Source organism: Aythya fuligula, chromosome Z (assembly GCF_009819795.1).
Source record: "Aythya fuligula isolate bAytFul2 chromosome Z, bAytFul2.pri, whole genome shotgun sequence".
Lineage (NCBI taxonomy): Eukaryota > Metazoa > Chordata > Aves > Anseriformes > Anatidae > Aythya > Aythya fuligula.
In genome coordinates, this window is record NC_045593.1 from 50,527,359 (window position 1) to 50,539,673 (window position 12,315).

The window sequence follows — 12,315 nt, forward strand, 5'->3', positions numbered from 1 at the left end:
AGCATTAAAAATATCCTCAGCTCATGCTGAGGATATCTAAAAGGCTAAGATGTCCACTCTCCTTTGAAGAAAAGAAACTGATGATGAAACAAGAACAACAGAGTATCATCTTTCACAAAAGGCTTTTTTTTCCTCCCCAGTGAACATAACTACCTATGCACCAAACTTGGTTGAAACCCTTCTACTTGAAAAACTGTTTCTACCCTCCATTAAGGTTGTATCACAGAGTTATTTTAAGTGGCAATCGTAAAACAAGAACAGTGTTATAAAGATCATTTACATTCAGTGTCAAACTTATTTGGAAGTTCAAAACATTAACAACTGAAACTGGAATGAACTTTGCTCATGTTTTAAAACTGAAAATTGAGTACAAGCACTGCACATAGCAAGCAAAACAGCAACTACCAAGACAATAGAGAGGACAAAGAAATAGGTTGTAATTGAAATTAAAAATGGCCAAAATGTTTCTACTTTCAAATATAATCAGTCATTTAAGAAGCAGTACTAACTAACAGTTCCCTCTTCTGAGGGGTGAAACTGCATCCTTAGCATGCCATCCTGAAGTCCATCATAAGTAACTACTACAAGAATAATCAGATATGCTTTTGTTGGTTTTGTTGCCTTTAACTATTATCTACATATCTTAGAATATGTCTACTACATTAAGTCTGTTCAGTGAGATTTGTATATTACCTGTAACAACACCACAGTACTGATTCTGAGAAGCTGGCTTTTCAGTTATTTTCTCCTCTATGGACCTTTTTCGTCTGTACACCCTGTGTGCATGACCTGTCACAGCCAAAGTGCGATTGAGTGGCTCAATAAATATGAAGTCCTCATTAATCTGTATAAACCCCATCTGCAAAGGAAAACAAAAGGAACACATAAGATAAGAATTAAATAAACTATATAATTGTGCACACAGTTCTGCAGAAGTAAAATACACACACCACACACACACCAAAAATACACATGCACACACACACACAAAGCTCCATTTAAGAAAACCCTTTGTTTTAGTAACCTTACTAGCAAGGTGACTACCTTCATATTTTACAAGTCCTTTTACTTCAGTTGCATAAATTTCATTTATTTCAATGAAATGTGTGGGTGGGTGGCTACATGCCAGTAGCAGATGCTCAGTAAAAGATCTGGAATGTTAAAAGCTTGCTTTGGGAGACCCACAGGGTCATTTAAATATGTACAGCATGTACAGAAAAGTCTATACACTAGCTCTATAACTCAATGTATTGTCAAATTTTTTGATAATTGTATTTAATGAAAAAGCAAGAATAATTTAGGCAGTAAGAATACATCCTGAACATTTATGAAGCTTGAAAAAACTAATGACTCCTTTTGCACATTTTTAACTTAAGTAAGTAGGTAAATAAATAAGCAAACAGACAGCAATTCCTCCCAGGTTACCAGCAGCTAAAACAGAAAAACTTTCTATTATAGCCATTTAAATGGTTAGCTTTTTTTTCCCCACCGTGTTTATGCACAAAAACAGACACAAAAATCTAACATACTACATGCACACCTAATACATGTATGACAAGAGTTTGGTCAAAGTTAAAATAAACAAACAAACAAAAACTTACTTATATAAATACCATCCAACTCTAACTCAGCTTAAACTACTAAAGTCCCAAAACACACAGGTTCCTAACAGAGTCACTAATGCTCAGTGCTCATCTTTTCTTTTTCCCCTTGAATACACGATCAGTAAGACTGACAGTGGAATTTACCATTCTCTAAACTAAAAAAATGTATTAAACAGTCTTACTACAAAAATAAAAAACTGTATATATGGCTAAAAGAATCGAAGAACTCTTCTGTATATTTCCATGTAGTACAAATAGACAGAAATAGAAAATAAGTTTGTCTCTTCTGGAATTATGTAGACATCATTATCATGTTGGATATTCTGCCTGACATTCAGATAAATCAAAAAGAAATTCTGATCAAAGTAAGAAAATAAAATGAAATTTTATATGTCTTACAAATTATGACTTCCTTCAAACCAGTGTTTACTTTAAGAACAAACACAAGAAAACAAAAAATCTCTCTTCACTTTCACATTAAATAAAAGCAAGTACAGGTTTTTAATTTTTCAGTCAGACACACTAGCTGTAGAATCCTGAACAGCTGTTGGAAGTTCATCATTAACATTGTACACAAACTTAAAAGTAGCTGAGTAAGTTTGTCTGTTTTGTTTTCTTCTTGCATGTACTTTTTAGGTCAGTTTACCTTTACCACAAACTTTGGATGTTACACAGAAGGTCAGCTATGTTCATACTATTAGGTACTTTCTGTACACCTACCAGATGGCACTCATCTGTTATGTGGAGCATAATGTTACCTCTATAAGTTTACCTTGATGTAACAATTAGCTAAGCTAATATTTAACTATAAATAGTAAAGTTAAATGAAGTATCATTTAAAAGTATAATTCTCAAATACCTGTAAACTGCATAAAATACTTTCATTTGATTTTTATATCTAACCCTGAATTTTACTCGGGCATCTTTTGTTTGTTTGTTTGTATAAATCACTATTTATGCTAGTAAAATCTGAAATATGCTGATAATTTCTGGATTTAGGACAGATATGTATTTTTGACTCATGTACCTACACAAAAGGCCATAGCCCTCTAATCTTCAAAAAAGATTGAATCATAAGACATCCAGCATATTTTTTCTGTCTTCATTCCCTTTGCTGTGAAATGAAAATACAGCTTTAAGATGCTGTTCTTCAGATTGCCATCTAGACATATTGAGAATCTGTGCCAAGATCACTGACATTTTATATTGGTTTTCAGCTCCTTACATCAACTGAACATTAGTCCATCAGTACAGAACTCCAAAAATTATACTCAGTGTCCTCGGCCATAAGTTAAAGAACTGAAAATTGATGTAAAGTTTATTGAATAAAACTAACTTCAGTTATATATATTCAAATGGGTAGTTGTCAAATAAATCTGAGTAACCAAATATGTTTGTGATCATTGTGACTACTTTCAAAAACACATCACTATTCCTCCACCTCTTGAACAATTTCATATTTAATAAAGAGAAGTTGAATCCCTATCCTCGTAATAATGCTCCTAACTTTTCATAATCATTGCAAGTGGAATTAAGAGATCTTCTACTATAAAACTGAACACAGAAAGTAGAGAAATACAAAACCAGGCATTCAAGCACCACACTTTGAAAGTTTTTTCAGATATCGGATGCCAACTGGATACTAGGACTAAATACAGACTTCAGTCAAAATGGCAAAACCCCTTTGTCATGAAGATGTGTAATGAAACAAAGACTAAACAAATGCATGAAATAATGTGCAACTGGGCTAGCACCAGGTAGCTTTTGGTAAGTGAGTTCTGAGGAACTGATCCTTTTCACCAATATCAACTGAATAGCTAACAGTGCTTGTAGCTGCAACTGAAAAGCTTATTGGGATGGTGGACTTACCTCATGCAAAAATAACATACCATGTATATTTTTCCCACTGCATTCATTTATGTCTGCATTTTCAAGTTTCTAACCTAAGTAAGACAAAACTTAAATACATCTCAGTGGAGCTTATGCCCAGGACAACATCATTTGGCAAAAAATTCTTCAAACCTCCTAAGAAAGAATGAACTGGGTACTTGTCCTGCATCTTAACCAATCTACACAACATAGTGTGAGCTTAAAACTATAGAGCAGACTTTATTAAATGAGCATGCAAAGTATTATACGGAACTAAGTATGCACAGTCTGAAATGGACACACATCAACCACATGTATTTTAGAGTGGACATTTGCCCTCATAAATAAAAGTTTTCTATAACATACATTCACATATAAGGACTATTAACTTTCTTAAAATAAACTGATGCAAAAAGCCAATTAAGAACACTAGTCCTGAAAGAAGACCAAATGTTTGCTTTTATCTAACACAAGAAGAGCTGACATCTAAACATGTCAATACTCACAAAAACAGTAGGCGGGTTAGATTTCTTAAGTAAGAAAACTGTTATTTTACATCCGACTGGATCAAACAGATCAGAGATGAAGAAAGAAAAAATCTGCATGTTCTGGGCAACTCTAACTGGTGAAAGATACCATACCAGAAACTATTATGGCACATTACTTCAAATATCTGTGTTATAACACTCATGCTACCTTTTTCTTTCCAGCATTCCTTTTCTAAAACTATGGCCTATTATTTTTTCCTGTTTGGAGTATACATTAGGATATTACTTTCTGTCAAGTACCTGTGAAAACCTCAAGTAATATTACTGTTTCTAATAAAATTATATTGCTATGAAAAGATACACAAACATTAAATTTAAATTAATCTGTGAAGAACACCTATGCATATAGTCATCAGATACTGGGCATAAGCCAAGAAATTTCTTGATTAGGAAGTAACTTCAATTCCTACATTTTAATTCGTTCCTTGCAAAACAATTCAGAGTAGCAGCTTATTATCACTCCAAATTGGAACAACTCAGATTTTGAACATGATGCTGTTTCTTGCAGAATTTACACAACTATGCAGTGAAGGAAAGTAATAAAAATGAATATTCTTTCCTAAGAACTGCAAAGTTAGATAAAGGGATTTTTTTTTTCTTTGCTATCATTATCACAAAAAATGGAGTAACAGAAAAATATTCTCGAATGTGTATTACACCCAGAGATTAAGTGGTTCCCATTTTAATATCCTAGGTTACTTTAACATCCCAGAGAAGATTTAGGGCACAGATAATACTGTCAAAAAGAAGACTTTAGCTACCAGAAAATATTTATGAAAGCATCTTGCCAATATGTTGCATTTTCTACACAGAGGTTCGGTGAAATGTAATAATAAATGAAGACATCATGACACAGACTTCAAAGAAATGGCAGAAATATCCAATTTTTTTTTTTTTTTTTTTTTTAAGAATGCAGATTACAGGCTCTGAAGGATGATTTCTCAGTGGTCCACAATTTAACATTAGTCTCTTAAGTAGTAGTAGTTTTTAACCCAGTTTCTTGGCATATCAAAGGAAAATGCTTCACTCCGCAAGAAACGCACCAGGTGGGCTGACCTTAGCCACCTGCCAAACACCCACCTAGCTGCTCTCTCTCATTTGGATAGTAAGAAATGAAGATAAATTAAAACACCGCCTTTCACACCATAAGTGGAGCAGGGGAGGATGATGAGTATGGTCAGCATGCTCTCTGCTGCTCCCTCTTTCTCAGATTTTACCTCTGATTTGGTGTGGGTTGCCCCCATGGGCTGCAGACGCTCAGGAGCTCCTGCAGGGGCTCTCCAGAGGTTGCAGTCTCCTTCAGGGCAGATCCACCTGTGGAGGCCTAGAGTCCTCCATGGGCAGCAGTTTGAATATCTGCTCCAGCATGGTCTTCTCCACTGGCAGCAGGGAGATCTCTGCTCCAGTACCTGGAGAACCTCCTCCTCCTCCCCATAGTTCTCTGGCTTTGCTTTCTTCATGGATGTTTCTCACATTTTTTTCCTTCCCTCCTCACATGTTTTACCCATTCTTACATACATTGTCACAGAGGTGTTAGCCCCCTGCTGCCAGCACCTGGGTACAGACACCCAGTACAGACATTAAAATAATGATAAAAACAAACAAACAAACAAACCCACAAATCTATGGAACTAGAACAGAACTTGAAATAAGCCTGCCACACTGCTCACATGGACAATGCATGAAGCAGTACAGACTTATGTATCTGCCTACCTACTGTGGGTTATTACTATCAGCTATATGCTTGCATTTATACATATGTATCTAATAATGGTATGTTCTTCAAAACAAGCAATAGATTCAAAATTTCTGAATTCTCATATGAAATAAGACTCCTACTGTGTTACACCTTTCCTACCTTTTTCTTTTTTTCCTCTTTATTGATTCCACAAGCATCTCAAACTAGGTATCAGTAAAAAGTGGGCATAACATTGCCTTGACCTCAATAAAAATCTTCCCTACAGTTCACTCTCTGTTCTCTTGTGAAGCAGATGCAAGCAGTGTGCAAGGACCAGCTGTAAAAAGCTGCACTTCACAGCCTTACCATGCTGCCTAAAGAACAGAACGAGACTGTCTTAGGAAATACTCATTCATATCAGATGGAGAAAGTCTTCAATATTGAAACCATCAGCACTCAGATATTCATGTGAGAGATGGATCAGTTCCTCAGAACTCAATTTATGCCACCTATAGTATAAAAATGAAACTTTCTTCAGTGTACATTGGAAAAGATTATTCTTATTTACTATTTCAATATTTGCCAATTTTAAAACAAATTGTGGTAATTTAAGGCTTTGTACTCTTAGTAAAATGTCTCAGAATTTAAGATTTTAGTACTGAGGCAAAATCTTTAATTTACATATTGGTGTCCAGTCTGAAGCAGGTTTTCCTCCATGATTTTAAAACTCAAGACTAGTATCAGTATCATGATTCTAACAATGCTACCAGGATTTGACTATAGCTGAAACGCAGCACAAACAAAAGCCTCTAACTCTCAGCAAAGCACACAACAAAGCAAGCTCAAACATCTTTTCAAACTGCAAATAACAGGGTAAGCACTTCGCATGTTCTCGCTATTCAAACAAGCTACAGCTTTCCGTCCTTAAGTACCTTCATTGCTGAAGGCTGAGGAAACAATTCATAAGTGCCAGCAACTTCTGTCTCCAATTAACTGCATTTCCGGGCTTTGCACAGTATACACATTGTACTTTTCCTAGACGTTTTCTCTGTCTACCTGCTTCTTCCAAGCTGCTGCACAGAATTAGAAGCAGTAAGACCAGGGGGAGGGGCAGTATTATCTCTATTGATAGGCTTTCAGTGCTGAACTGAGACTTAAACCAACTCTTTCTGTCCTTTAAAGCTAGGATTGGGCACTATGTAAGTAGATATACTTATGCATAATGTCCTAACTTATAGCCCTGATAGAGGGGAAAAAAAGTCAGACTGTTATGCAGACACTATTAAGATCAAAGCGTGCTTTCAGTACTGGCCCCAAAATTTAAGGTCTGTAGAAACATTTTTTTTTTCATGTTTTTTTAACTCTTGCAAATAAAACAACTAGCAGAGGACTTTAAGTAGACATTACCCCGAATCTTTGGTAAAATCACTCCCTACAGGATTCCATTCTCATTATATTTAAGATGATGACTACTTTTATCGACACAAGCTGATACTGCACATGCAAAATAATTTCTTCATTTCTGATAGGTATGAATGAAGTTGTGGAATAGTGAAGCACGCAAAATTGAGATGGGTTAGCACCCATTTCAATGGATGCTATTATTCACATCACTTTACTCTGCTGAGCAAGATCTTGCAAGCAGAAAGTGGAGAATGAAGTGTAAATTGCTCACAGAAAGGCCACCAATCTAACAGAATCTCATTTGTTGAAAAGAAAATGAAGTAAAGGAGACCAATGGATAAAGAAACTATAGATGCCAGGTCCACCCAGACACAGTTTGTGGTTGTTCCCCCTAAACCTTCCATTTTCCCATTAATTCACTGCCAGCCAAACCCTAAGATGTCTGGCATTTCCGCCAGATTCCAAATTTCATGTTTCTGAGCCAGAAATAAAATATTTCCTTTTTTAGACCTAAGTCTCCCTCTGTAAACACACTATTAGAAATTACTTGTGTATTCAGTACAAATGCTGCCTTAAATTCACAATATACTAATATTTGCAATGATTTTTAAACTGTCCTCACAATGCAGGATGATACCTAAACAAAGTACAGTCCAGTTAAGAAGTAACCACAAACAGTCATTGACTACATCCACAATAAAAATGTTTTAGTAAGGCTGTTCAAGTGCAATAAATTATTTTATAACTCATTTGAGATCTGTCATGTTATATTTCAAGTGTTAGATTTACAGAATGCAGATTTTAGCACTTGTCCCTTTCTTTACTGTCTGATGAAAACAATTGAAATATTTTCAAATATTACAAATATATATTTTTTTTTACAGGGCTGTCTTTCAACAAAAATACATAAGAGGCATAATTTTTCAGAATTTCCCTTCCCAAATCTTGATATCCCATTTCTCCGGGAAAATCCTTCATCTAGCAAAGTTGTTCCCACCCTACTTTGCCAGACTGACTGATCACTTACACCACTGAACAAATTGGTGACTGACAATATTAAGAACATCTATATTAAGCACGTATGAACCACTGGACTAGGCCAGAATAAAGATCCATACTGTAAAGTATCATCTCTCTGACAATGCAGAACAGTAGATAACAAGAAAGAATATAAGAACAGAGCAATTATGTATGTTATACACTCACAGCCTCCACAAAACCCAGTAGCTACCAGTAGCTTTTCAGTACTCATAAACTTTAGGTGGAGTAGAAGAAAACAGATCAATTCCTCATCCTCACATATGTTCATTTCCAAGATTAAAAGTAGAAAAGACTCATTTGCCACACATGAAGGATTCAACTTCTTGAGTATGAGAAAGGATGTCTAGATAATAAAAGAAAACTAGTTAGCTTTCTTTTTCCAACCACAGTAAATAAGATCTCAAAAACAAATTAAGAATATTAGTAAAAATTACACTAAGAAAAAGCTGCAAAATGATCTACTAAGATCCTTAACTACTGAAGGTTATTTGACTTTCAATGACTTACAGAATCCACTTTATTTTGAGATTTATTTTTAAAAGTATCCTTTCCCCTACCTTATAATGAGTAACACATCCATACAAATGCTGTTCTTGTGATTCCTGCACTGCAAATGCTTACAGACATAGCTGGTCTGCTGTCTGCTGTCCACTGCTGTCCATAAGTGAACCAGAACTTGAAGAAACTAACAGATTTGTAGCTTTGGAAATGAGTCAATGCTGTCAAATATTTAATAGCGATCTTGCAATTCATTGAAGTTAATAGTTTCTTAAATGTCACTTGAGAGTTGTGACAACTGTAACATACCTTGGAAACCAGGCATTTGAGGCAGTGTGATATATGATCACAACTACGAAACTGACAGGGATATGAAATACCTGTTGTTTTTTATTCATGTTTTTCAGATGTTCAGTGGGACCTTAAAACAGTCTGCTTTGATACAGTGACAGTTTCCCCATTACACTAAAAAATAATTTCTATCTTGCAGTCTGAAATCCTTTTGCACATCTCAAGTCTTCTCTCCTACCCCACAAATACCTTTCCTTAGCAACACACACCACATCGCACCTCCTCAAAACAAAACCTCTACCCCTAGGATCTCCTACGCTTCTACCAGCAAAACTTTGCTGCCCTACCTCCACAGCCGAAGTGTGCCTCTTCCCTTATAGCCTACTGGGCTGCCCATATTTCTTGCAGGTAACGTGAAACACAAAAACTGATTTCTTTACACAAGGAACTGTCATTCAGCGACTTGATGGTATCTTGCCTCTGTGCTATGTAGAATTCCCTAATTCTTCAGCTATCATTATAAGACAACAGACATTGGAGGATGCAAAATTACGTCAAATTACGTCACCTGTAGTTTTATCAGATATTCTTTAAAATGATGCTAACAACAAATACCCAATATATAGTAGACACTTCTGTGACTTTTTTTTTTTTTAGTATCTTCAGAGTATTTTTTAATGGTCACATACATAAAACATCTCACGTTTACAAAACCCATCTGGAAATGCAAGAAATATCACTTGATATTCAAAATAAATTCATATAGCTGTACACTCTGAAGATTACTAGGGAATATTCAGTAATAAAAATCCAAGATATAACAGATTATATAAAGTGAATTGTACCAAGATACAGGCAGAAATATTTTTTCATCTCCCTTTCCTTTTCCATAAAAAATGTTTTGGCAATCTGTTGATTCTATCTAACTTTTCCCTTTTCTTTCTGAACTGTGTTTATAGATGAAAAGTTCCAACTCAAGGTTAAATCAGCAACACCAGAAACACATGTATATTGTATTGTATGTGCCGTTAAACTATAACAAAATAAATAAATATTTAAAAGCAACAACAACAAAAAAAAATCCAGGATACCAAATACCGCAGCACTGCCAAAATAAAGTTCTAACAGCAACACTGACTTTTGCTCAAAGTGAAATTCTATTTTTTATTTTTTTATTTTTTCTAGCTCTGGAACAGGAATGCTACATTAATTTCCTTTAAAAACTTTACTTCAGATAACAGTTTTTAATGTGAAAACTAAATGCATCTTATCATTTAGGATGAGGATGATGAAGCTCTTCCTGTCAGAAGAAAAGAAAACTTTTTATTAGACCCGTACAAGACCCTATAGGAAGTAGGAAGCTTTTAGCTTCCTACTTGCTGAAGAGTAGTAGAGAAGTAGCAAACTTACTTTGTGATTAGAATATCTCAGCAGGGACATACTGCTTCATAACCATGCACCAGATTCAATGCCTTCAGGCTTCCCATTAGTTTTGAGTTCTGAATCTTAGTTATTCAGTTTTCAGTGACATGCAACCTATCTTCTTAAAAGACCTAGATTCTTTTAAGAATGCATATTGAAACTAAACTAAGAAAAAGCATCTAAATTTCAGCAGGTAAACCAGTTATAATCTGTAGTCTCTGCAAGAATCACACAACTATGCAAAAAAACTACTCTCACTAGTCCCAAATAGTGCTAATTTGTGGAATACGCAGTTCACTTACTTTTCCCCCAAAACATTGTAGAATCTGAGATTAGAAAATAGACCTTTCAGATTAGAGTGTGCAGTTCAGTACTCAGATCTCCAGGGTAAAGGCTCGAAAATTGGGATTTTTGTAGAGTGTGTTGGGAAATTTCTATCTCACATCTGAGAAAATTAACACTTAGGCTGTAACCAGTCTGCACAGCTGCAGTACAATGTCTTTAAAGCTAAAGGACACACCTATGCTAAGTTGCTTTTTTTGGTGTTTTTGTTTTGTTTTTCGTGTGTGTAGGTTTTTTGTTTGTTTGTTTGTTTGTTTTTTGTCTATTACTGAAACACCAAAAACAGATATGGTAAAATTAATATAAGTGTAGATAATCCAAACTGATTTTCCAAGCATTTCACGCTAGCTCTTCAATGTTTCAGGCAAACTTCTCCTTAATACTAAATTATAAAGCATTTCAGTTAATTCTGGCTTTAAGGTAAAGAAAGAAAAAGCAGTAAAGGCACATGTATCAACACAGGTATAAATCAAAAAACTACCTGTATCACTGGAATATATATAATCCTTATAATTTCCTTATCCATCTTTAACACATTTGTTTCTGTTGTGTTTGTTGTTGTTTTGTTTTTCTTTGTTGTTGTTGTTTTGTGTTTTTTGTTTGTTTGTTTTTGATTCAGCACTGTCAATTTTATCATATGTTCTGTGATATCTGGATTTACCATATAGGTTCTCACCATTTTTCTTTCTTCTTTTGCATGAAGTTTTCTAAATCCACAGAAGTTCATCCTAAAGATGAAAAGCTAAAATATTTCCCATGATAGAATACATGACTGTTGTAATAAATGTGTAGTGGTAATATCACATTCATGGACTTTCTTCAAAATGGGCTTTACCCTACGTGATGCATGTTTTTTTGTTTTGTTTTGTTTTTTGTTTTTAAACAAGATAAGGGGGTGTGTTGTGAATCGGTACACAAGCTCTTCTTTGCTAAAGATTAAGGCAAATTTCAGAGCAGGTAAGAATTCCCCATTTTCCAGCACCGTAATTTTTGAAGAGTAACCTTAAAATCATAAAGTAGTTACATCCCTTGATTCTCTTGCCATTTTATAGGGTTTAAAAATTACTATACATTGACAGAAACACACACTCCTCATTCTCTGAAAAATTCCAATAAATGCAGAACGATCAAGTTATTACTCAGCAGCATTCATTACACAACTCTCTAGTAATAATAGAATCATAGCCTCGGTTGAAAAGGACCTTGAAGATCATCTAGTTTCAACCCCCGTGCTCCGGGCACAGTTGCCCAGAGCTACATCCAGCCTGGCCTTGAATGCCTCCAGGGATGGGACAACCTCTCTGGGTAACCTGTTCCAGTGCCTCACCACCCTCTGAGTAAAAACTTTCTCCTAATTTCCAACCTAAATCTCCCAAGTTAGTTTAAAACCATTCCCCCTTGTCCTATCACTATCAACATACGAAACAGGTGTTCCTCCTCCTGTTTACACACGCCCTTCAAGTACTGGAAGACCGCACTGAGGTCTCCCTGGAGCCTTCTCTTCTCCAAACTAAACAAGCCCAGTTCCTTCAACCTTTCTGCATATGAGAGGTGCTCCAGCCCTCTGATCATATTAGTGGCCCTCCACTGGACCCATTCCAAGAGCTCCACATCATTC

The 12,315-nt window shown here is 35.4% G+C and overlaps 1 protein-coding gene across 1 annotated transcript in view; it reads right to left on the reverse strand.

Annotated features, from left to right (window-relative positions):
* ADAMTS19 (ADAM metallopeptidase with thrombospondin type 1 motif 19) overlaps positions 1–12,315 on the reverse strand; it is a 159,098-nt gene that overhangs the window by 126,840 nt on the left and 19,943 nt on the right. Inside the window, exon 2 of the mRNA XM_032205788.1 lies at positions 694–859. Within this exon, the coding sequence (XP_032061679.1) occupies positions 694–859 (166 nt within the window). The remainder of the gene's footprint in view (positions 1–693; positions 860–12,315) is intronic.